Consider the following 21,955-nt stretch of genomic DNA (forward strand, 5'->3'; position numbering starts at 1 on the left):
TTACGTTTACCTTTGTTCAGCTCCGTTGTGCTGGTTTCAGTCCATCATCCCAGCCTGCTAAGGTGCTCCTGAGCCTCCAGGCTGTCATGTCGCACACGCCTGCTGGCTCTTCCTTCATCAGCACTGCTGACACCTTATGGCATGTTTTTGGGTGCACAGAGGGGAGGGGAAGTTAGCACCCCTGGAATTCTGACTTGGTGTATTAGTCCATTTCTGTTGCTTATAACAAAATACCTGGAACTGGATGATTTATAAGAAAATGAAATTTATTGCTTTTGGAATTTACTGAGTTTCAGAGGCTGGGAAGCCCACAGTCTAGGGAACACAACTGGTGAGGTGACTGTACAGTAATTCAGGGTGTCAAATGGTTAGGCTGGCGGAGCAGAGAGAGACAGAGTGCTCCTCCTGCACTCTCCTTTTAAAGCCCTCAGAACCACACCCTTGGCCACCATTATTGATCCATTCACTAGGCGTGGTCCTCAATCAGAATCTAATCACCTCTTCAAGGCCCCACCTTTTCAATTACCATAATAGGATTTACTACCCTCAACAGTTACAGTGGGGATTAAGCTTCAGTGACTTAAATCGTGGGGGACAAAATTCAATCCGTATCACTTGGGAAGCTGTCTTCATAGTTTCTAACAAGTCTTTGCATCCCAATTAGAAACACCAACTTAAAAATATATTTTTTGGAAGAGGTAGAGGAGAGAAGGGTCCTACGTATTCCCCCTGCTGGCCTGTTGCCCACCTGAACACTCCCTGTGTGTAAGTCTGAAGCCTGGGAGATGCCAGACCTGAAGTGTGGGGTCTGGTTCCTGGGCAGCCTAAGGGACCAGCTTTGACAGGGAGTGCTTTTGGGGGTCCTCCTCTCATTGACTTTCTTCCCCATGAATAAACTGCCAAAAAGAGAGAGAATGTAAGAACAAACTTATTATAAAGTTTAATGTTTTCAGGGCTGGGCTGGACTGGGGCCTGAAGAGGAAACAGCAAGGTGTTCGCCAGCAGAGAGGCACCGGGGTCTTCCGCAGGCTGGGCTGGGCTGACTGGACTGCAAGTTCACCAGGAACTTACTCTCTCACAATCTCTGTCCCAGAACATTCTGGAAACATGCTGCTTCCTTAAACTCGGATTTGCTGTTGTTCCTTCTTCTTCACCTCTGCCCAGATGTCTGACAGGTCTTGAATAAACTGCTGGATCTAACAAGGCAAAGGGACCAGAGATAACCCCATCCAGCCAGAGGCCTCCCCCAAGCCCAGACAGAGCATCTCCTGGCGTTAACCTGTGAGGAGTTCATCACTTTCCTGTGACTGACTACTTGAGGGGGATGCTTTCCCTCTTTGACAAATTTTCTAGGTGAAATTGAGTATCAGGTTTAGCAGATTAGAAGCAATAAGTAGGAATGGAGTTGGGAACTCCTGGAGGCAGACATAGTGACACTGGCAGGCTGACAGAAGGCAGAAGAGGAGAGAGAGGATCACAAGCAGACCGTGCAACCAAAAGCATGTAGCAGGCAGACAGCCCTCCACACTTCACAGCCCTCGAGGTGGTCATGTACTTGAAACCCAGAGCTGATGCTCCTTATAATCTTGAGCCATCAAGAGAAGCTTAAATTCTATCCACTAACTCCTGTTTTAAAGACATGTAATCACTGTGATGCAGAGGGAAGACCCATCTCCTGACATAGCTCTGGGGAAATCACTTCATCTTTCTGGAACTCAGTTTCCTCAACTTTACAAAGGGAAGAGAGAGAGAAGGTTGGCCCCCCTGGACTCTAAGAATACTTCTCCTTCTCAAGACTGTCTCTGGAGATGGGACCACACAGTCTATCAGAGACAGTCCAGTGCTCTTGACAACCCTGTTAGCCACTGATACTATTACCGATATAATTCCTATTTTGCAAAAGAGGAAACAAAGAGTCAATGAATTAAAGCCACTTTCTCAAGATTACAGAGAAGACAAATTGAGCATTTCCCAAAATATTTTATTGTAATAAGCAGTCGTATGTCCCCCAAATACAGCATATATTGAGTTTGAATTGTCTTGGTCATTTGCAGAATCCCTTTTCCTAAGCTGTACTGTGTACCATGATCCTAGTTCTGTGTAAGCAGCTGCCTTACGAAACCAGTCCTTGCCTCTGTTGTAGAGATGTTTTTGAGACTGTTTATTCATTGAGTGTCTCTGAAGCCTCATCGAGAAATTTCACTTAGAACTAAGTGCGCAGGAAAGATATGAATTTCAGATTTTTTTTTTTTAAGTAGGGAAAGTGCCTCTCAGTTACTTGCTTTTTTTTTTGTCTTATGTTTCATATTCATTCACCAAATACTTATTGAGTGCCTACTGTGTGCCAGGCATTGTTTTAGGCACTAGGGGATAGAGCAGGGAACAAAACATACAGGAAGCCCAGACTTCAGGAGCTTACTTTCCAGTATTTCAGAGCAGAGCTAAAGGCTTGTGCAAAGGAACAAGTAATTATTTAGTCGTGGTTCTCTGCATGTCAGAAGAGGCACTGCGAGTGCATCTGCTGGTGCAGGGTTTCTCTAGGTGTGGGATGGGTGTACTTCGGTCATAAGTGAATTGATTTTAGGTGGCACATGAACATGGATGGCATTAAACAACTTTGAACACACAGTGAAAAAGTTTCCTTTCACTTCCTTTCAGTTACTTCAAAGAATGTCCGAGATTGGTACTAATATAACTTTAACACATCTCTAAACCTGCCAATTTCTCTTTTTAACAAAGAGTGGGCCTCAAGCACAAGCCTTTTAGCAAGCCGCAGTATCTCACTAGAATTTAAAAGACTGTTTTGCCAACTAATGAATTCAATAGTGGGTCCCTGCTACTGCCATGTGGATTGGGGCCAAGAAGGGTGTTAAAGCTAATGTAGTGGTTCTCAAAGTGTGGAACCCCAACCAGCAGCATCACCTGGGAACTTGCCGAAAATGCTAATTCACGGGTTCTCATCTCCGACCTACTGAGTCAGAGACTCTCGGGGTGGGGCCCAGTAACACTCCCCACCCTGCAGGTGATTCTGATACTCTTAGAATTTGAGAGCCACTGCTCTGGTTCATTCCTCCACTCAATCACTCGGAAACCTCCTTGGCCCAGCCGACCCAACCTGCCCCAGTGCCTGCTCTTCCTCCTACCGTGTCCAGCTGTTTGTGCGTGTCCTCCAGTGACACGTTGGCCACCTCCTTTAACTGCTTGCTCACAATCTGGAAGAGGTTCAGCGTTGCCATCTTAATGGTGCCAAGCAGGAGGGTCTTCTTGGCGGCAGTGTTCTGGATGTGCGCCCAGCGAGATTCCTAGGGAGGGGGTGAGCTGGTGTGTGTGTGTGTGTGTGTGCATGTGTGTGCACATGCATGGCCCTTACTCACCCATCGCCCAGGAGCCCTGGGACCCTCACCCAGATGATGACATCACTGCGGGCACGGTCGAAGCGCATCTGCAGCCGCGCCAGCTCGTTGTTGTGCTGCAGGATCTCATCGTCCTTCTCTTCCATGTAGCGTGCCAGCCGTGCCTTGGCACGCTCGATCTTCTCCTGGCCCTCTTGTGCAGACTGCATGAGGTCGTGGTGCATGCTCACCAGCGTCTTGTAGCGTGCAATCACCTCGTGGATCTCCTCGAACTGCAGCCGGGGGCTCAGATCACTGCAGTGCCAAGCCCCAGGGGGCTCGATGCAGCCTCCCTGGTCCACCAACCCCCGGCCTGGACGCCCGGATACCTGGACACCTGGACATCTGAACATGGGGGGCAGGCAGGCTCAGGGCTAGGGTCAAGAGCAGGGGCTATGAGGACGTTGGAGTCCTGCTGCCTGGTTCTCCTGGGTTAGTATGAGCCAAGGTCCATGTGTTGTGGGGGCCGAGGAGGAGGGATGCACATCTGGACCAGGGGTTCTTGATTTTAGCTGCACATTAGTTAGAATCACTTGGGGAGCTTGAAAAAGGACATCTGCCAGGCCCCACCTCCAGAGATTTGGATTAATAAGCAGGTCTGAGGTGGACCCTGGCCTCTGAATTTTACAAAAGATCTCCAGGTGATTCTAGGCTCTGCCAGGGTTGAGAATTGCTGGTGTGTGGGGGGGGTATTTTGAGATGTTTTCCAGGGCAGTCATTTTCCTGTTCAACAAGAATATACCAAGAATTGTTTACAAGCCAGGAGCTGTGCTAAATGCTAGGGGCATAGCAAGAGATAAGAAAGCCAGACACTGCTCTGATGAAGCTTACAGCGGGGGACGGGGGTGTGAAGAAGGAGGACTACAGATGAGTAAACAGTCAGTTACAACACAGAGTGATAAGCCCTATCTATGACTGGGGGATAGGGCTGGATGGAGACTGTGGGGCAATACCATCATGCATGGCGCTCTCTGGTATTTTGTCCAACATTTGCTGAGGGAGAAGTGGGGGCTGGGGAGGGTACCAGTGGGGCAGGTGGCCTGCCAGGCTCAGCTTGCCTCCCCCAGCATGGTCCGCAACCAGGCCACTCCAGCCCTAACCCTCAGGCCCACTGAGCAGAACAGGAGCCCTGCAACCCCCCATCTTTAGAAGGCTGCATGAGCACCAGCCCGTGATGCCAACTCGCCTCCCCAGGGCCTTATCAAAGTGTGCCTTCCAGCCACCCAGGGGACACACCCTGAGTGCTTTCTTCATCCCATGACATTTCCAGTAACAGGTTGGTGTCCTGTGAACTGCCTTGCTGGCTTTTCCCCGAATATGCCTCTTTAGGGGAAGGGCCACCCAATCCAACATTGGTGGAGGTGGGAACAACCAGAAAAGGTCTCCTGGGAGAAAGGATGACTGAAATGAGACTGGAGGTTTGAAAAGAAGATAGCCAAGCAAAAGCAGGTGGGGGCAGGTGAGGCATTGTTTCAGGCAGAAGGCACAGCCTGGGTAAGGACGATGGGGGCGGGGAGGTGTCACGTTCAGGATGCTGGAGGTAGTATGAATGGCCTGTGTTCAAGATGGGGAGGGAGATATTGACCTTAGGAAGAAGGAAAAGAAAGTGCCCAGTAAGCCCTTTACCCACTGATGGATTTTTAAAAAGTAGAGAGAGAATTCATGTCTGCATTTCTGAAAGTTCACTGGGCACACCACACAAGAGCATACAGCAGTTAAAATGAATGGACTACATCAGAGCCACAGGAACTCATCTCTAAAACTTAATGCTGATGTCAAAAGGACTCAAGTGTCAACTTGAAGAGGCTCCCACTGCCCAAAGATGGGAGAATTTGAATATCAGTAACAATAAGCACAAAGGATTGGAACATATCAAATATGTCAAAAATCCATGAGTTCATAATGATACTAAAAACATTACAGGTCATGGGGGGGGGGGTGTTGGAGAACCAATTCATTATATTGAAAACTATAAAAAAAGAATCAAGCTTTTTCTTTAAGATCCCCATAGTAATAAAGTAGATGATAAAGGAAAGATTCCCTTTATGAAGTCCTTTTCTTTATGGTAGTATTCTAGCTAGTAAATGAAGGATGTCAGAAAATTTTTGCCCTTTTCAGTCAGTATCTGTCCCCCACCTGTCCCGAGGAAACCAGTATTCTGACTTCTATCACCAAAGATTAACTTTACCTGACCTTAAACATACAGTATATCCTCTTTTGTGTCTGGCTTCTTTTGCTCAGCACAATGTGACATTTAAGAAATGTATCCACCAGATGGCAGTGTGAGGGGCCTTGCTTGGACCCTGGTTGGAACAAACCTCCTGTACAAAAAGTCTTTGTGCAGTAATTGATATTGATATTGATATTATGAAATTACTATCAAATTTTTACTAGTTGTGACAATGGCATTGTGGTTGTGCTGAAAAGGGCTCTCATCTTTTAGAAAAACGTATTGAAATACTTATGGGTGAAACTGTAATTTGCTTCACAATGGTGGAGGTAGGAAAGTGTGGGGGATGGGACTATGAGTTGACAGTTGCTGGAATTAGGTGAGGAGTAATGGGTGTTCAAAAGACTATTCTCTTAACTGTTGTGTATGTTTGAAATTTTCCATAATAAAAAGGTTCTTAAAAAGCCAGTGATTGGGGGCCGAGCCTGTGGCGTCCCGAGTGCGGCGCTGGGAGTGCAGTGACGCTCCCGCCGCGGGTTCGGATCCTATATAGGAATGGCCGGTGCACTCACTGGCTGAGTGCCGGTCACGAAAAGGACAAAAAAAAAAAAAAAAAAAAAAAAAAAGTCAATGATTGGAAAAAGCAAGTAATAGAAGGATTGTACAATACTAGTCATCGTTTATGCAATATGTTACAAAACAATGAAAATGAGAAATTAAAGCATCAGGATACTGGTGACCTCGGAGGAGAGGGGAGGAAGACTGAGCTTTGGAAGGACACATAAGGGGTTTCAACTACTGGGAGTGTTTTATTTAAGAAAAAAGAATCCAGGACAAATAGAGGAAAAGATCACTACTTGACAAAGCTGAGTGGTGAGTACTTGGGTGCTGTTATGTGTTTCTCTATACTTTCCAGTATGCTTAAAATATTTTGAACAAAATGAAGAAAGAAAGAGAGAAAGAAAAGACCATGCTGGCTGTAGAAGGCTAAAAGGGCTGGCTGGGGACGATGCAGCATTAAACTGCGGATGAGGTACACTGGCGGTCTGGACAAGGCAGGGGCAGGGGCTGGATTCCAGAAATACTTAGGAGGCAGAATAGACCAGATCTCCTGATTGATGGCTGTGGATTGAGCAAGAGGGAGGAGTCAGGGATGAGGCCCACATTCTGGCAGGGCTGTGGGTGGGTGGCTGTGCCATTCTCCAGCACAGGACACATCAGAGGCAGGGCTGGCCCGGGGGTGGCAGGAAGCAGATGGGATGAGTTAGATGTAGAGTCCAGCTCTGAATTTGAGAAATATCTTACAATTTACCTGCTGTTTTAATAGGTGGTCTTCCCATCCCCCACCCCCCCAAAAGCCTATCATTAAATGAACAACTTATCTTAAAGTAGGTAGTACCTTAGAATGGAGGAAATAACATAGATTTGGGACTCAAGCATAAATAACTCTCACGTGCATGCACGTACACATGTGCCTTTAGACAGATACAGCCACAGACAAACATGTAGAACAGACACACAACATACGCAGACACATTTACACAGTTGTCATTTACACAGACACACAGATACACCAGCAGGTCTTCACCCCTCCAGCCTCACCAGAGGCCTTTTCTAGCTGCTTTCCAGGGCTGGCCACATCTCCTCAGAGCAGGGTGACTGTCCCTGCAGAGCCCCAGGAGCCTAAGCCCTGGGGAAGAGGAGGTGGGGCTGAGGAAAGCTCACCTCGGAGTTCTCCACCACCTTCTCCAGGTACTTGTTGAAGATGGAGTAGTCGTGCAGCTTGGCGCTCAGCCGCTGGTGCTCCAGTCGCAGGGTCGCCATGTCCTGCTTGGCCTTGGCCAGCTCCCGCATGCGCTGCCTCTTGAGTTCTCGCTCCTTGTTGGCTTTCTTCAGGGCGCGGATCCGTTTCTGGTCATTCTCCTGGGGCCGGGGGAGGTGGTGTTGGGCAGACAGCCTCGACCTGCCCTCCCTGGGTCCAGGCCTACCTGGGGCCATGGAGCTCCAGCCCCACTCTGTCTGCTGAGCTCAGACCACCCTAGGGATGCACAGAGATTACTAGGCTGCCCATGTGGGAGACAAGGTGCAAAGGAAAAGGATCTCTGGGGTTATTTGAAGCTAGTTGAGGGGATTTCTGTGGACTGAGGTAGGGCTCAGGGTGCTATGAGAACAGAGTTTTAGTTTAAAATCAAGAGGTGGCCTTGGGAGGAACAGACAGGAAATGATTCTGATTCCATGGGATTTGGGTTCTGGACTTCAGAGAGTGGACGGGGAGAACTCAGGAGAAAAAAGGGTTGGGGAAGACCCATATTGTACCGGGCTTAGTGTCTGGACAGAACTCAGCCCCAAGGAAAGCTGAGAAAGTGGGAGCAGGGACCCTTCTGACAAAGCTTCTGTTGTTTCTAAGTGGTGGCCATCTGTCCTAGGGCAGATTCCTGGGCCAGAGCTGGGAGTTCTGATTTGGTCCTTGGTACATCTATTCTCCAGCTGTAGAAATGTGAGGCAGTTGCCCCTTGCTCCCTTCCAGAAGCTGGGGCAACAGTGCTTGAACTAGAGGGAGATGAGACAGGAGATGTGCCTGGTCCAGAGAGCTGGTGGGGTAAGGCCGTTCCAGAGAGCATGTTCTTAGGAGCTCAGACTGGCTTCCACCGGGGCTGGAGGAGGTGGTGCAGGCAGTTCAATGCCCAGAAAAACAGAACCAGGCTTGGCTACTGCACTTGGTCCGACCTCGCTGCCTTCCTCCTTCTGCAAAGCCCTCTCCCAAGGTTAGGGACAAACCCAGCACTCTCACTGCACTCATGTGGCTCCTTTCTCCCTTCAGGGGCCCCGTGATTGCATGAGGATGGGTGTGTGGGGGTGGTGGCATGTGGAGGAGATGGAGGAAGGCATGCAGAAGGTTTGTGCTCAGCCCTCTAAGCTGAGGACTGAAGGACCCTAAACCAGTGGCTTGCAAATCTACCCGTGTATCAGAACTGCCTGGGGAGCTTTTAAAAATTATAGATACCTGGGCCCAAACTCAGATCTGCTGAAAGCCAGGAGAGAGGAGGATGTCCCCAGGGTTTGTATTTGCAACAGCTCTCCAGGTTTCCAAAGCTGCTGACCCTCTGCTAGCCATTTGGAGGACCTCTCACCCACAAATCTCCTGCTGCCCCAACCACTCCATGAGATTTTCTGTGGCCAGCAAGAAGAACTGGACCTCTGGACAATGTGTCCAACTCACAGACTTCCCTTCTCACATGGTTTAGCCTCAGAATGTGGTGGGAGATGCTTAAGAGCAGGGCTCCTCTGAGCAGAGGCCAGCTATTAGCCTCCTGGAACTGGGCCAAGCCCTTCAGGGATCCATAAGTGCTGGCTGGAGTGGGTCTAGATAAATCCAGATTTTAAGATAATTAAAATTCTCCTTTCATGACCAGTTGAGAGGGGTTGTCCCAGAATAGACTCTGGTGCCTGGTCTTTCAACCATCCCCTGCGTGGACCTTCAGTGCAAGGACAAGGACAAGGACAAAGGAGTAAGTTGGATGGGGGGTCTAAAACCCTGTCTCATCCATGGTTGTATCCCCAAGTGCTTAGCTCTGACCATGGCACATTCACTCATTCATTCATCCATCCACCATCTACTCATTCATTCACTGGATAAACTGTATGTCCCAGGTACTGGTAAGGAAATAGGGAACTGAAGGGGGGAAATAGGAAACTAATCTAAAGGGGGCAGAGACTGACAAGTAAACAGGAAATTATAAACACAGTGATAGGAGGGGGCCATAAAGGATGCCTGGGGAAGGCACCAGGCATTGTTGGAGCACCGAGGATGCTCTTAACCCAGGGTGAGGAGTCAGGCTAAGTGAGGAGGGGCAGGAACAATTTGCCTGACCGTAGAGTGTGGATCCCACAGCCTGCTGCAGCAGCTCACACCCCTTCAAACCTGGATGAATTGCTCAAACTTCTGGATGTGGGCCTTCAGCTGGGCTTCCTTGATGCCCAGTTCTTCCCAGCGCAGGTTCAGGGTTTCCATTTTACGCTGAAATGTCTTTGGGGGTGGAGGAGCAGAGAGATCAGGAGGCCCCTGACATGAATACTGAGGAAGACTCCAGCATCCCCTGCCCCACAGTCTCTATCTCCAGGCCCAGAAGAATCCATAGGAGTCCTCCCACTTCCTACCCCATGCTAGGCTCAGAGCAGAGCATCCCAGGACACTGGTACCCCCAAGACTCAGATCTTTTCTGTTCTCCACCACCCAGGACACCTGGCTCCAGCTGCATCCACCCACAAAATGGTGGGCTGTCCTCAGGCTCTCCCTGAACCCCAGCCCGCTCTCCCTTCCTTCCTGCACCTTTGCACCCCACCCCGAAGTCCCCCACCTCCTTCTTCTGCTCCATAGCATGATGCATGATCTTGGCCTCCTTTTTCTTCTCCAGCAGCCGGATGGATGGGGACTCCGACTGCTCCTCACCATGGGGGAACTTCCTGCCCAAGACATGGGCAAGAAGGGCCTGTGGGTTCTGAGAGCAGAGGCGGGCTGGGGCTGGGAGTAACGCGCAGTGACAGATACCCATGGGGAGGGAAAGGGGTCCTCTCCCCCACCCGAGTGAACAGGATGGTGGGTTGAGAAGAGTATGAGGCCATGCTGGCACTCAGGGAGTGCTGGGGCGGGGTGGGGACCAGGGTGATGGGGTGATCTGGTGCCAGGGTAATTTGGGGCACTGGGTTATAGGAAAGCAGGGGACAGGTTGGAAGGCACAGAGGAGGGGGGCCAGCCGGGGCCTTGGACACTCACTGCAGCAGTTGCAGCAGCCGCTCCCCATACTGCAGCCGGAAGTACTCGGCCAGGTCTTCCTCTTCCATGATGCCCAGACTCATGGTGACAGTGACCTAGGGCCCAAGTAGCTGACTCTTCACAGTGAAACAGGGGTGGCAGAGCCCCAGGCGGCTCAGGGGTGACTGGGCTCTTGCCTGTCCCCTCCTCCTGCTTCCAGGGTCCCACAGAGGGCGGGTATGTGAGAGACTCAGCAGAAAGTGGCTGGAGGCTGAGGATCGGCAGCTCAGGACGATGTGTTGGGAGATCTGGTTACCTAGCAATCGGCTTCCGGTTCTGTGGACCACACATGGAACCCAGGCTTTGCCCTCTGACCCCTGTCCCCGCTGACCCCACTCTTGCTAGGGTTCCACTCCCCTCTCCTGCTCGTACCCCTTGGGAACTCTGAGAAGTTAGATCTGATTAGGCGCTGGCTGCCTTGGGGGCAGGGCCGGGGCCGGGCGGAGGAGCCTGCGGCCTCCGGGAAGACAGGAGAGGTCTGAGGTTGGGGACCAGGACGGCCCAGACCACGTGCGGGGCACGTGCGCGAGGACGAGCGGGAAGCCCGGGACGAGAACGAGGCGGTCGCCCCCTCGGGGGTCCAGAGACTCAGGTTCGTGGAAAATTAAAATACGACGAAAGGCCAAAACACGGTAACAGAACCGTGCCACACCGAGGACGTTTCCTTGATGACGCTGCCTTCCTCGGTCCCGTCAGGGCACCTGCGTTTACTCAGGGCCTGAGGCCCAGCGTCTAAACGGAGGCCGTGCGGGGCGCGGACGCCACGGGTCGCCTGCACTTGGACGGGCCCCTGCCGCGACCCCGCGCCGCTCCGCGTCTGGGAGCCGGGTCGGGCGGGGTGGGGTCGGGGTTCCGTCCGGGCGGGTTGGGGGCGGGGTCCCGGCCGGTCCGGGTGGGGGCGGGGGCGGGGGCGGGGGCGGGGTCCGGGTGGGGGCTGGGTGGAGGCGGGGTCCGGTCCGGGCGGGGTCCGGAGCTCCGCCTGGCCGCCCCCGCCACATTGCCGGTCCTCGGGCGCCCCCTGCTGGCCGCCAACCCCCCCACCCCCCGGCTCTAAGTCCCGGCCCTGGAGGAGGAGCAGACGCGCCTGGCTGCCTCCTCTTCCCCTGTCCCACAACCTTCCGGCCCAGCCTCGCCCCCAGGGCGGGCTGTGACACACGCACGTCGCTACCAGGCAGCCCAGCGGGCTCAGCAGACAGCCCCAGCCGCCCGCTCCCCACCCCTCCCCACCCTAAGCCCCCAAACCAGAGATGGGTCTCCACCGGAGCGTCCCAGACAAACAGACCCAGCAGGGCGACCGTGAAACTCCAGGAGCGATTCTCCTCCAAGCGCTGTGTTTCCCTGCTGGTTCATCCTGAGAGCCTGGCCCGGTCAATTTGGGGTTTCTCTCGCTTTTCCCTAAGGTCGTAGCTCAGTTTGGGGTGTTGTTTAATGCCAGCCCTTGAGGAGGAGGCCATCTGTTTCTGGAATCACCTGGTGTGTCTTGGCATCAGGCGGGCCAGGGCCAGGTGGGTCCCTAAGGGGAGCTGTAAGACACCCTCTTCTCCTGCCCGAGTATCCGCTCATGTCTGGAAGCTCGCTCTGCTGCTTCGTTTGGTGCCTAGCGTGACAGTCATGAGAGTCTTGGTGCCTGTGGCCCGCTGCCGTCCCTCTCTGGGGTCCCACTGCCTCCCCAGGGGCTGGGGGGAAGGGAAGATGCAGGGCTGTGTCCAGTCTCCGTCCCTCCCTGGTTGAGCCCTGCTTTCTTTTAAAACCACCCCCTCTCCCCTACCCCACCCACCCCTGCCCTTTTCTGCCTTGATATTTGTCTCTGAGGCAAAATCTCCTAATGGATTTAGGTTGTTGGAAACTAATAGGCACATTTTGTTTTCTGTCCTGTCCTATCTTTCCTGTGAGACATCTGCTTAAAAGGGGGGTGGGGTGGGGGCGGCGGATATCAGGAGAAAAAAGATACAGGTTAATAGCTCAAAAAATATTATCCCGGCATACAGACCAGCATATTGCTAAGTACACAACAGAAGCCAATTTGCTGAATATTGAATGAGTATTGGGTATGAGGAAACCACTTTTTGTCTGTTATATTTCATCCCCTATATGTCTTATATTCCATATAAGTGGAATCATGCAGATAAATTATGTTAAATATGTTTCCAAAATGGGTGTTATGGAGAACTTGTATTGGTCAAGCATATGGATGTTAGTTGCTGTAACAAACAACCTCAAGTCTCAATAGCTTAACAAGGTCCAATGTGGATTTTCCGAGTGGGGTAGCTACCCTGGGAGATTTTCTTCCAAGCCTCTATCAGAGATCTAAGTCCCTTCCATCTTGCAGCTCCACCATATCCACCTATGACCTCCAAGTGGAAGGGGAAGGGGAGAAAACACAAACAACGCCCTTCTGCTTTCCCACTCATCACCACTTCCACTCGACCTCTGGGGGGAACTGGTCACATGGCTACGTACGTTGCAAGGGACTAGATATGTAGTTGAGCTGTATTGTCAGGAAGGGGAAACACTTCTGATGAGCACCATACCAGTTTGTGCTGTACTCCCTCTGAGAATTAAAACAATGTTTGGAAGTAAGCTGAAAGCGGAGCTTATTAAAGAAACTAATTGTAGACAAAGAAAAGAAAACAGGACAATCTCTATCTTAATAGAAACATTATCAAATTTAATTTAGTGCAATGTTAAAAGAATAATTCACCAGGACCATGAATACAAAATGGATTAATACTGGGAAATCTATTAACAAAATTAATTCCATCAATATATCACAAGACAGAGACTTATGATCATTGGAATAGATGCCAACATGGCAATTCAACATCCATCCTGATGTTTCTTTTAGAAAACCAAACTGTTAGTATGCAAAGGCACTTTATTAACATGACAAAAAATATCTGATCCCAACAGATAACATTAACATTTACACTAAAGACATTGTTGTTAAAGTTAGGGACACAAGGCTTTCTGCTGTCACCACAAACATTGAACATTGTTTTGGATGCTCTAGCTATTGCAAAAAAACAAGAAAATTAAGTTTTTCTTTTTTCTTTTTTTTATATAATGGCAGATGCTATAATCCATGTACTGTGAAAATCCAAGAGAATGAATAACTAATGAAAAGCCATTAGAATTTAATGGATTACCGTGCAATTTATAAGAAGAACGAGGTTGATTTACATTCATGGACGTGGAGCAGTATCTAGGATAAATTGTTAAGGACAAAAGCAAGATAAAGAGCTATCTGTATAGTGTGATATAGTTAGCGTGTGTGCGTGCGTGTGTGTGTGTGTGTGTGGCTAAGAAAGTTCTTGAAGGATCTTAGCATACATCTAGGGACAGAAAGGGCATGAGGTATGGGAAGTTGTTTTGAATGTTTCTTTCACTTTTTACTCTTTATATTCCTATATTGTTTGATATTTTTTTTTACAATGACTATATATTACTTCTGTAATTTTGAAAACATAATAGGAAAGGATATCGATCTGTACTGGCAGCAACCAAAGAAAATTCTTAGAAATAAATTTAACAAGAAATGTACAGGAACTTTAAAAAGAAAACTTACTTATCCCACAAAGTAGGGAAGAAAAAATAATAAAATAAAAAGAAAACTTAAAAATTTTAACCAAGGGATATAAAAGGAAAATTGAATAGAAACATTTCTGAATGATGACTCAATATTGTAAAGATGTAAATTCCATCCAGATGAATTTAGGAATTTAATGTGATCGCAATCAAAATCCCAGAGAGATTTTTCCCCCAGAAGCTGACAAAGTGAAGTAAAAGTTCATCTGGAGAATTAGAGTACTTATGGAAATATTGAAAGAGAAGAATGTGAGAGAATGTCCACTGCTGGGTACTAAAATGTGTACTAAAGATGAAAGTGTCGCTCTCTTCCTCATGTCATGCTCACCATGTGATACCCTGGTCACCATGGGACCCCACAGAGAGTTCACACCCAGATTAAGGCCCTCCCCAAATGCACCACCTGGACTTTGGACTTCCCAGCCTCTGAAACTGTAAAAAATAAATTTCATTTCCTCATAAATTAAAAAAACAAAAAGATGAAAACATTAAGACAATGTGCTGCTAATGTTACTGTAGGAATAAAAAACTCTAAGGCCCTCAGAGCTTGGGCAAGTGACTTGGTCGAAGACAGGCCTGACTCTGAACTGCTTAAAATTCACAGTTTAAAAAAACACCTCTGGATGAAAGCAAAACAAGATAAAACACACATCTGGAGGCCTGATTGGGCTCATGGGGCCCCAGTTTGTGATCCTCAATATAATAAAACAGAATAGAAAGCCCCAGAACAGACTCGAGTTTATTTAAGAATGCATTATATGCTATCATTGCATGCAACCAGTGGAGAAAGTGTAGATTGTTCAACAAATGGTGCCAGGATAACTTGCTAATTATTCAGAAAAAAAGGACATACACAAATTAAATTCCAGATGGATCTGAGTTAAATGTGAAAATAAATTACGTAGCAGGATATCCAGTGGAAATGATACTTTTCTCTTTTCTGCCCCTGGTGAGAGACTTGCTATAGCCTTGATGCTATCAGGCTCTTAAGTCATATTTGAGTCTCTGAGGACTTTACAAGTCTAATTTTACAAGTTTAAATTCTTACCAGAAGCATATGGAGTCTTCATTTCCCTGTATCCTTACTGCTGTGGACTGAATGTTTGTGTGCTTCCAAAATTCATGTGTTGAAGCCCTAATCCCCAGTGTGTTGGTACTTGGATATAGGGCCTTTGGGTCATGAGGGTGGTGCCCTCGTAAGGAGGTTAGAACTCTTACAAGAAGAAAAATGAGAGAGGCTGCTTCCTTTCTCTCTGCTCTCTACATGAGAGGATACAAGGAGAAGACAGCCATCTGCCAACTAGAAAGTGAGCCCTCGCCAGACACCAGATCTACCAGTGAGCTTGGACTTCCGAGCCTCAAGAATTGTAAGAAAGAAAGAAATATTGTTTAAGTCACCCAGTCTATGGTAATTTGTTATTGCAGCCCAAATTGACTAAGACACTCACCAGCACCATGTATTACCAATTTGTTAGATTTTTGGCAGTCTGACAGGGGAAGCTATGCATCTATATATAGCCATTTTTTCTTGTTTGTGTTTCCTGTTTTTGTTCAGTGCACATTTGAAAAACCAAGTTGTTTTGCACGTTTATTGATGTATAGACGGTCTTTATGTATTCTGGATAGTAATCTTACATTTTTGATGCTCACGTCTACTCATCCTAGTACTTTTGAGTGGGTTGGTCCTCATCGGATGCAGCAAGGAACAGGAAAGGCAGCCAAGGGCAAACTGACCAACAGCTAGTAACCCAAGCTGATTCACAAAATCACCAGAAGAATGAGCTTTACCTTCTCCTAGTCTTAGGATTCTCTAAAAGCATAAATGGCACTAAGCAAAAAAGGCGGGCAAGGTTTGGTCTGTTTACTCTGTGACCCACGTCATTTGGAAATAGAGACAGCAGACCTGGAGTGCCCAAGAAGTGTTTTGAGCTCTCAGGCTCAGTGCAGACCCTTGTTAGCAACTTAAGTCCATTCCTTTGTGTGTTCATTCTTTGACATTGCACAAATACTTCCCAAATTTCCCCCAGACCTTACTTGCTTCATCTGTACATGGTTTATGGGTCCAGTGATATGAAGAGGGGTCCTGTAGTAGACGCAGTTTGTAGGGGTACCTGCGCAGCTCCACTTGTTTGGATAATAATTGTGTTCTTGCTCAACCAATCTTGTGATTACAAAAACATCAACACTCTGCAGCCTCCTCCTCCTTATCTTCCCTGTTTCTCCCAGTGTCTGCTCTGAATTCACTGACTTTAGTAATTTGATTTCTATTAACTAAACCCAATTTACTTCCCTCCTCTCATTCAATAGTTTTCCCTTATGATTAATACTGGCCAACATATATATGCAAATGTTTTCTCCCAGCCTACTGTTTGTTTTTACATTTTGTTTATGGTGTTTTTTATCATAGAAATTTAAAATATTTAGCCAAACCTATTGATCATTTGTTTTATTTTTCTGTTTTGTGTTTTGTTCAGAAAAGTCTTCCATACTCAAAATTATAAATATGTTCCAACACATTTACTTTTAGAATTCTGTTATTTTAAAATGTTGTTTATTTTTAATTGTAGTAAAATACACATAACATAAAATTTACCATCTTAACCATTTTTAAGGGTACCGTTCAGTATTGTTAAGTATAGTCACATTGTGTACAACCAATCTCCAGAACATTTCCATCTTGCAAAACAGAAACTCTGTGCCCATTTCCCCTTCTCCCCAGCCCCTGGCAACCACCATTCTACTTTCTGTCTCTATGATTGTAATTACTCTAGGTACCTCATACAAATGGAATTATACCATATTTATCCTTTTGTAACTCGGTTGCTTTATCCAGCATAATGTCCTCAAGGCTCATCCATGTTGTAGGATGAATCAAAATTTCCTTCCTTTTTAAGGCTGAGTAATGTCTCATTGCAGCACATTTTATTCATCCTTTCATCTGTTGATGGACATTTGAGCTGCTTCCACTTTTTGGCTATTGTGAATAATGCTGCTATGAACATAGTGTTCAAATATCTCTTTGAGACCCTGCTTCAATCCTTTTGGATATATATACAGCAGTGGAATTGCTGGAATGTATGGTAACTCTATTTTTAATTTTTTGAGAACTGCCATACTGCTTTCCATAGTGACTGCACCATTTTACATTCCTACCAACAGTGCACAAACTCCACATCCTCGCCAGCACTTCTTATTTCTTTTTTTTCTTTTTTGAGAGTAGCCATCCTGATGGGTGAGGTGATATCTCATTGTGAAATTTTGTTATTTGTGAATTACAAGGGTAATAAGGGAATACATTCCCGTTATACATCATTCAAACAACATACATAGCAGACAATAACAAAACAAGCAATAAACGAACTCTGGTGACTACATCTGGGGCTGTTATCTTCAGGACACTGCCCTTACTATAGGTGGGCATGAGTGACCATGAATGGGAGGTGGGGGGAGTTGGGACAAAGGAGCTAGTAGGTGTCCACAGACTTGGGCACCTCTCATAAAACCTTGCCACTGGTTACGGATCCTCCAGACCTCTGGGCACAGGGCCTAGGGCGGATGAGCTTTTCAGGAGCCAACAACAGTGTTTAAAGACTGAAAGTAATTATTGGCTCTAAAATACAAAAAGGAAACCACAAAATAAAGAATAGGTGTTTAATTAAATGCATATAAAGGTAACATGCCAGCTCCGTGAATTGTTAACTTTAGTATTCATGCAGCATTTCACACATTTGAAAGTAATCAGTGGATTTCATTTCCTTACTTCTCAAATATTTCCAATTATGCAGATTTTGGGGAAAAAAAGCAAAGCAAATTGTGAATTAAATGAGTTACTCAGATAAATAATTTCAAAAGTGAAATCATAAAAATCCTTCTGTTTTTTCCCTTTTTTTTTTTTTTTTTTTTACTTTTCAACCATCAAAGTTTATTTTCTTCCACATTCATTTTTTTTCTCCTTTGTTCTTCTCACAAAGAAAGAGTTCTCCTTTCTTCTAAACAGTACTAATCTTTTCACCTGTGCTTTGGAATCTAATTTCCAAGGACCTTCTCTTAGTTGTTATTCCCTTTCCTTCTCAATGGATTCCTTATTAGCTTTTTTTTTCCTTTTATATATATATTTCTTATTGAATCATTATTGAGTATACATATTTTAGGGGTTCAACATTGACGCATGTTGATCAAATCAATATTATTACCATATATATTGTTGCAAATTGTACTTACTCTTTATGCCCCTTGTCCAATCTCTCCCCATCCCCATCTTCCTCCCCCCTCCCACCTCTGATAACCCTAGACTTCTTTCCTTATTCTGAAAAAGTAACAGTTACTCTGTTGATTTGTTGCCTAGATGATCTGTCCAGTGCCAAGAGATGTGTGCTCAGATCCCCCACTATTATCGCAGAGCAGATGCTTCTTCTGTCATTCTGGAGAGGGTTTTGTGGAGAGAGACATCCTCTTTTTTTCTTTGGTCTCCACTGGTGACTTTCCTTGTGTCAATGCACTCGAGTGGCTGGTGGGCCATGTGCATGGTGGTTGTGGTGTCTAGCAGCTTTTGTGGCAGCTGTGGCTATTGTGGTGGCTGTGGTGGGCCACCCTCATGGAAGTGGTGTTTTTGGTGTGCTCCTTGCCTGGCTGTGGGAGGAAGGGTTGGTCTCCAGCTCCAAGCCTCAGGACCCTGGGTGGGCCCTGTGGCAGCTGCAGCATGCCTAGCTGCAGGAGGAGGGGCCAGTTCTCACTTCCATCCGTTTTTACATTCTAAGATGTTGTTGCAGGGCATTTGGGTGGGAGGGGGAGAGGCAAAGGGTGAAAGAAGTGGGGTGGGAGAAGAAGGAAGGAGGGCAGGGTGTGGTTGAGGCCGTGGCACCCCCTCATTCCTGCAGGGGAGACCAGGGGGCTTCCAGTGGTGGATTGGTCATTTCTGGGATGAATGCAGATGTCAGGAGGGTGTGGCTGAAGCCCTCAGCTCCCAACTGCTCTGGCTCTGGAGCTTGGAGTGTTTCCTGCAGCAACTCAGTGGTCGCTGCTGGGCTGGGTGTGGGTGTTGAGGGGATGCGGCCAAAGCCCTTGGCCACCCACCATCCCACTTCAGGGACCTGGGGTGCTTCCTGTGGTGGCTTGGTGGTCTTTGCTGGGCTGTTTGTGGGTGCTGGGGGGCATGGCTGAGGCCCCTGGCCCTCCCTGATCCCTGGCTTGAGGGCCCAGGGGCCTTCTGATCCTCCTAGGTTTTATAGGTGTTTGGTGAAGTGAGACCTTTACTAGTTAATATCAAACGTTGTCTCTGGTCTGTGGATATTTTGTTTTTCTTTCAGTTCTGTGTTGGATTATTTGCTGTTCCCACCACTTAAACTCTGCACTAGAACTAATCTGTTGTCCTTTACTTACTTCTAAAATGGGGGAACTTCCTGTGGGAACCAGCACTTGAGCCTTGTAGTTGAGCTAAATTGCTGCTTTGCTGCTGATTCCTTGGGGAGGGCTTTTTGTGCAGCTTGGGTTTAAATGGTTGACTTTATAGGTACTTCTGGGTCCCGTGAGATCTGGTACACGTGGGTTGTGTAGACACTCTGGTCTGGGCCTGAGTCTTTTCAGCAAACTGCTCCTCCTGCAGTTCTATATTCCTGACCAGTCTACACAGAGTGGGCCTGCACTGACTGGGGGACAGATCAGCTGTCCTTGCTGTACCCCAATATTCTCCTGGTGGGCCCGTCTCCCCTACTGCCCGCACTCCAAACACTTCCCATGGGACAGGCTGTGTGCCAGTCCCTTGCGATGACTCGCTGGCCTCTGAGTGGCTCCTCTTTTCAATTGTTGTGGCCCCTCACTGCTATGTGGGTCCATGGGAACCCTGTTAGTGGTCTTGCTGGCCTGAGGGCTACCAAGGCCCTCTTCTCCCCTGCTGCCTCCAAGCAATTTCATAGGAAGGGCACAGCTGCAGCTTTGCCAGCTCCTGCTCTGTGCACTCACCAGGGCTGGCCTTGAAGCGGCCTGGGCTGGCAATGGTCCAAGTGGTCCTTTCTTTCTCTCATCGTGACTTCTCCTGCCTTCATGAACTCCATAGGTCTCTCCTCCTCTTCCCCTGAGCTCCAGTGGCCCCAGCTTGGCTGTGTTGCTTTTTAATAGTTGTAACTTGGTTGATTTGTGGAGAGAGTGATGCTGGGGACTGTCTATTCCTCCATCTTGACCAGAAGCCCCACCTGAATTATTTTAACATTGTCAGGAGTGTATTTTAATCTGTTTGCTGTGGCAGTGTTTGGGGCTTAGTTATGTCCGTTGCAGGGCCATGTTGTCTAAAGATGGCCCAGGAGGGTTTTCACTAAGAGAACTGTGCAAGGCCAGTGGCCTCCCTGCACCACCCGTCTTCTCATGGAATGATTCTATGATTCCATTTTGGCAGTCTGCTGAGGCTGAGGACGTCAGTCCCCATTAGAGGCAGATTCAAGGGCCGCTTACAGGGACAGTATGAGGCGGAACCCTGGTTGTATTCATCTCACTGGCCTGTCATGGGCTGACCCCGGTCTTGGAGACTGGCCCCAAACCTCAGCCTGCTCCTGGCTTGTTCCTGAAATGTTAAGTGGCTCCTTGCTCTGTTCTGATGCCCGATTTCCCAATGCTGGTGTTTCTGAGAAGAGAACTCCCACTGGCCCAAACTAACCGCTCTCCTGGGCAGTAGCTGAAATAACCCTTTTCCTCCTGACCTCGAATATTCCAGGACTGGGGCTCCCTCCCTGTGTCAGGAAGCTGGCTGCTGCTCTCTGTCCGCCTGCAGAAGCTACTGCCAGTGACTTCGTCACCTAGGAGAGACCTCAGTGGGTAAGAGGAAGCTTCTCAGGCTCTGACCCAACTAATTCCATTCATTTTATGATTCTCCTTGCCTGGACCCCTTCAGCAAGGACACCCTGCTTTTACCTCAGGTATTTCAATGGTCATACTTCACAGTCTTCAAACATCAAATCTGATTTTTTAAAAAGAAACCATTGTCCCTGAATATATACGTATGCAATAGAAATGTAAAGAACTACTGGGAATGATAAACAACAAATTCGGGATAATGGTTACCACTCTTGATGGTGGAGGGAGGGACATAGGACCAGGGAGGGTGATGATGTAATGGGCAATATTTTAGATTGACCTCTGAGGGCACAGTGTCCATTATATTATTCTGTGTACCTTTTGGCATATTTACCAATATACCAATATTTAATAATAAATTAAAATATTTAATATTTAATAATACATTAAATAGAAAATACTGCATTTGCTCCCATGGTGGTTGTTTTTGTCATTCTTAAGACTTCCCAATTCTCTTCCAAACCTCCTTTCAATCAGCAGTTTTCTCCTTTTGCTTGTGAAGCCCTACCCATCCCCCCCTTCTCATTCCCTGAAACTTGATTGACATTCCACCTTCTAAACCTGACATCTATTCTCGCTAATCATTCTCTCTTATTGGGTATTCCCCCCATATGTCTCTTTATCTCCTTGGAAACTATGTAGTCTTAAAATATCTCAATGTCCCTTACCTGCCACCTCTTCATTTGCCACATGGGGTCACAGAATTTTAGAGCTAGGACAACCCAAGATCATCTATTCCAAATTTCTCATTATGGAGAAGAAAAAAGATGTAGGCTTGGAGATTAAACTTCATTTTCAGCAATGGCAAAGCTGGGCTTTGAAATGAGGCTAACATCAGATTTCCTGTAAGACTGCAAACTAGGAAAGACTCTTGGTTCCTGTCCCTCGAGATGCTGCAGAGGGTGGAAAGGAGATTGATGGGTATTGGAACACAACACAAAAATGAGGGGAGACCCCAGGGAGGGAGAAAGTGGTTAGATGCCTGTATGTGCAGAGCCCTGAAGAGGTGATCATATTGTAGGACCGTGCAGTAGTGAATGGATTAAAAATGGTAGTCAGAGGCATGGTTCTGAGGGCTTTAAAAGAAGAAGAGAGTCTGTCTCTCTCTCTCTGCTTCCACCATCTTGCAATGTGAGACCCCTGGGTCACTGT

General features: G+C 47.5%; 1 protein-coding gene across 2 annotated transcripts; it reads right to left on the reverse strand.

Moving 5' to 3' along the window:
* Nucleotides 1-1,118: 1,118 nt before the first annotated feature.
* On the reverse strand, nucleotides 1,119-10,419 carry CCDC42 (coiled-coil domain containing 42). 2 transcript variants are annotated; one of them, XM_063113031.1, is made up of 7 exons: nucleotides 10,337-10,419; nucleotides 9,921-10,026; nucleotides 9,485-9,589; nucleotides 7,288-7,485; nucleotides 3,404-3,625; nucleotides 3,144-3,302; nucleotides 1,119-1,196 (listed from the first exon to the last, which is right to left on the reverse strand). In XM_063113031.1, exons 1-7 carry the CDS (start codon nucleotides 10,417-10,419, stop codon nucleotides 1,119-1,121), a joined length of 951 nt encoding a protein of 316 aa, XP_062969101.1. The 2 variants fall into 2 exon arrangements, with proteins under 2 accessions (XP_062969101.1, XP_062969102.1); XM_063113032.1 differs by lacking the exon at nucleotides 3,404-3,625.
* Between the last annotated feature and the right edge of the window lie 11,536 nt (nucleotides 10,420-21,955).

Source organism: Cynocephalus volans, chromosome 10 (assembly GCF_027409185.1).
Source record: "Cynocephalus volans isolate mCynVol1 chromosome 10, mCynVol1.pri, whole genome shotgun sequence".
In the NCBI taxonomy this organism is placed as follows: domain Eukaryota; kingdom Metazoa; phylum Chordata; class Mammalia; order Dermoptera; family Cynocephalidae; genus Cynocephalus; species Cynocephalus volans.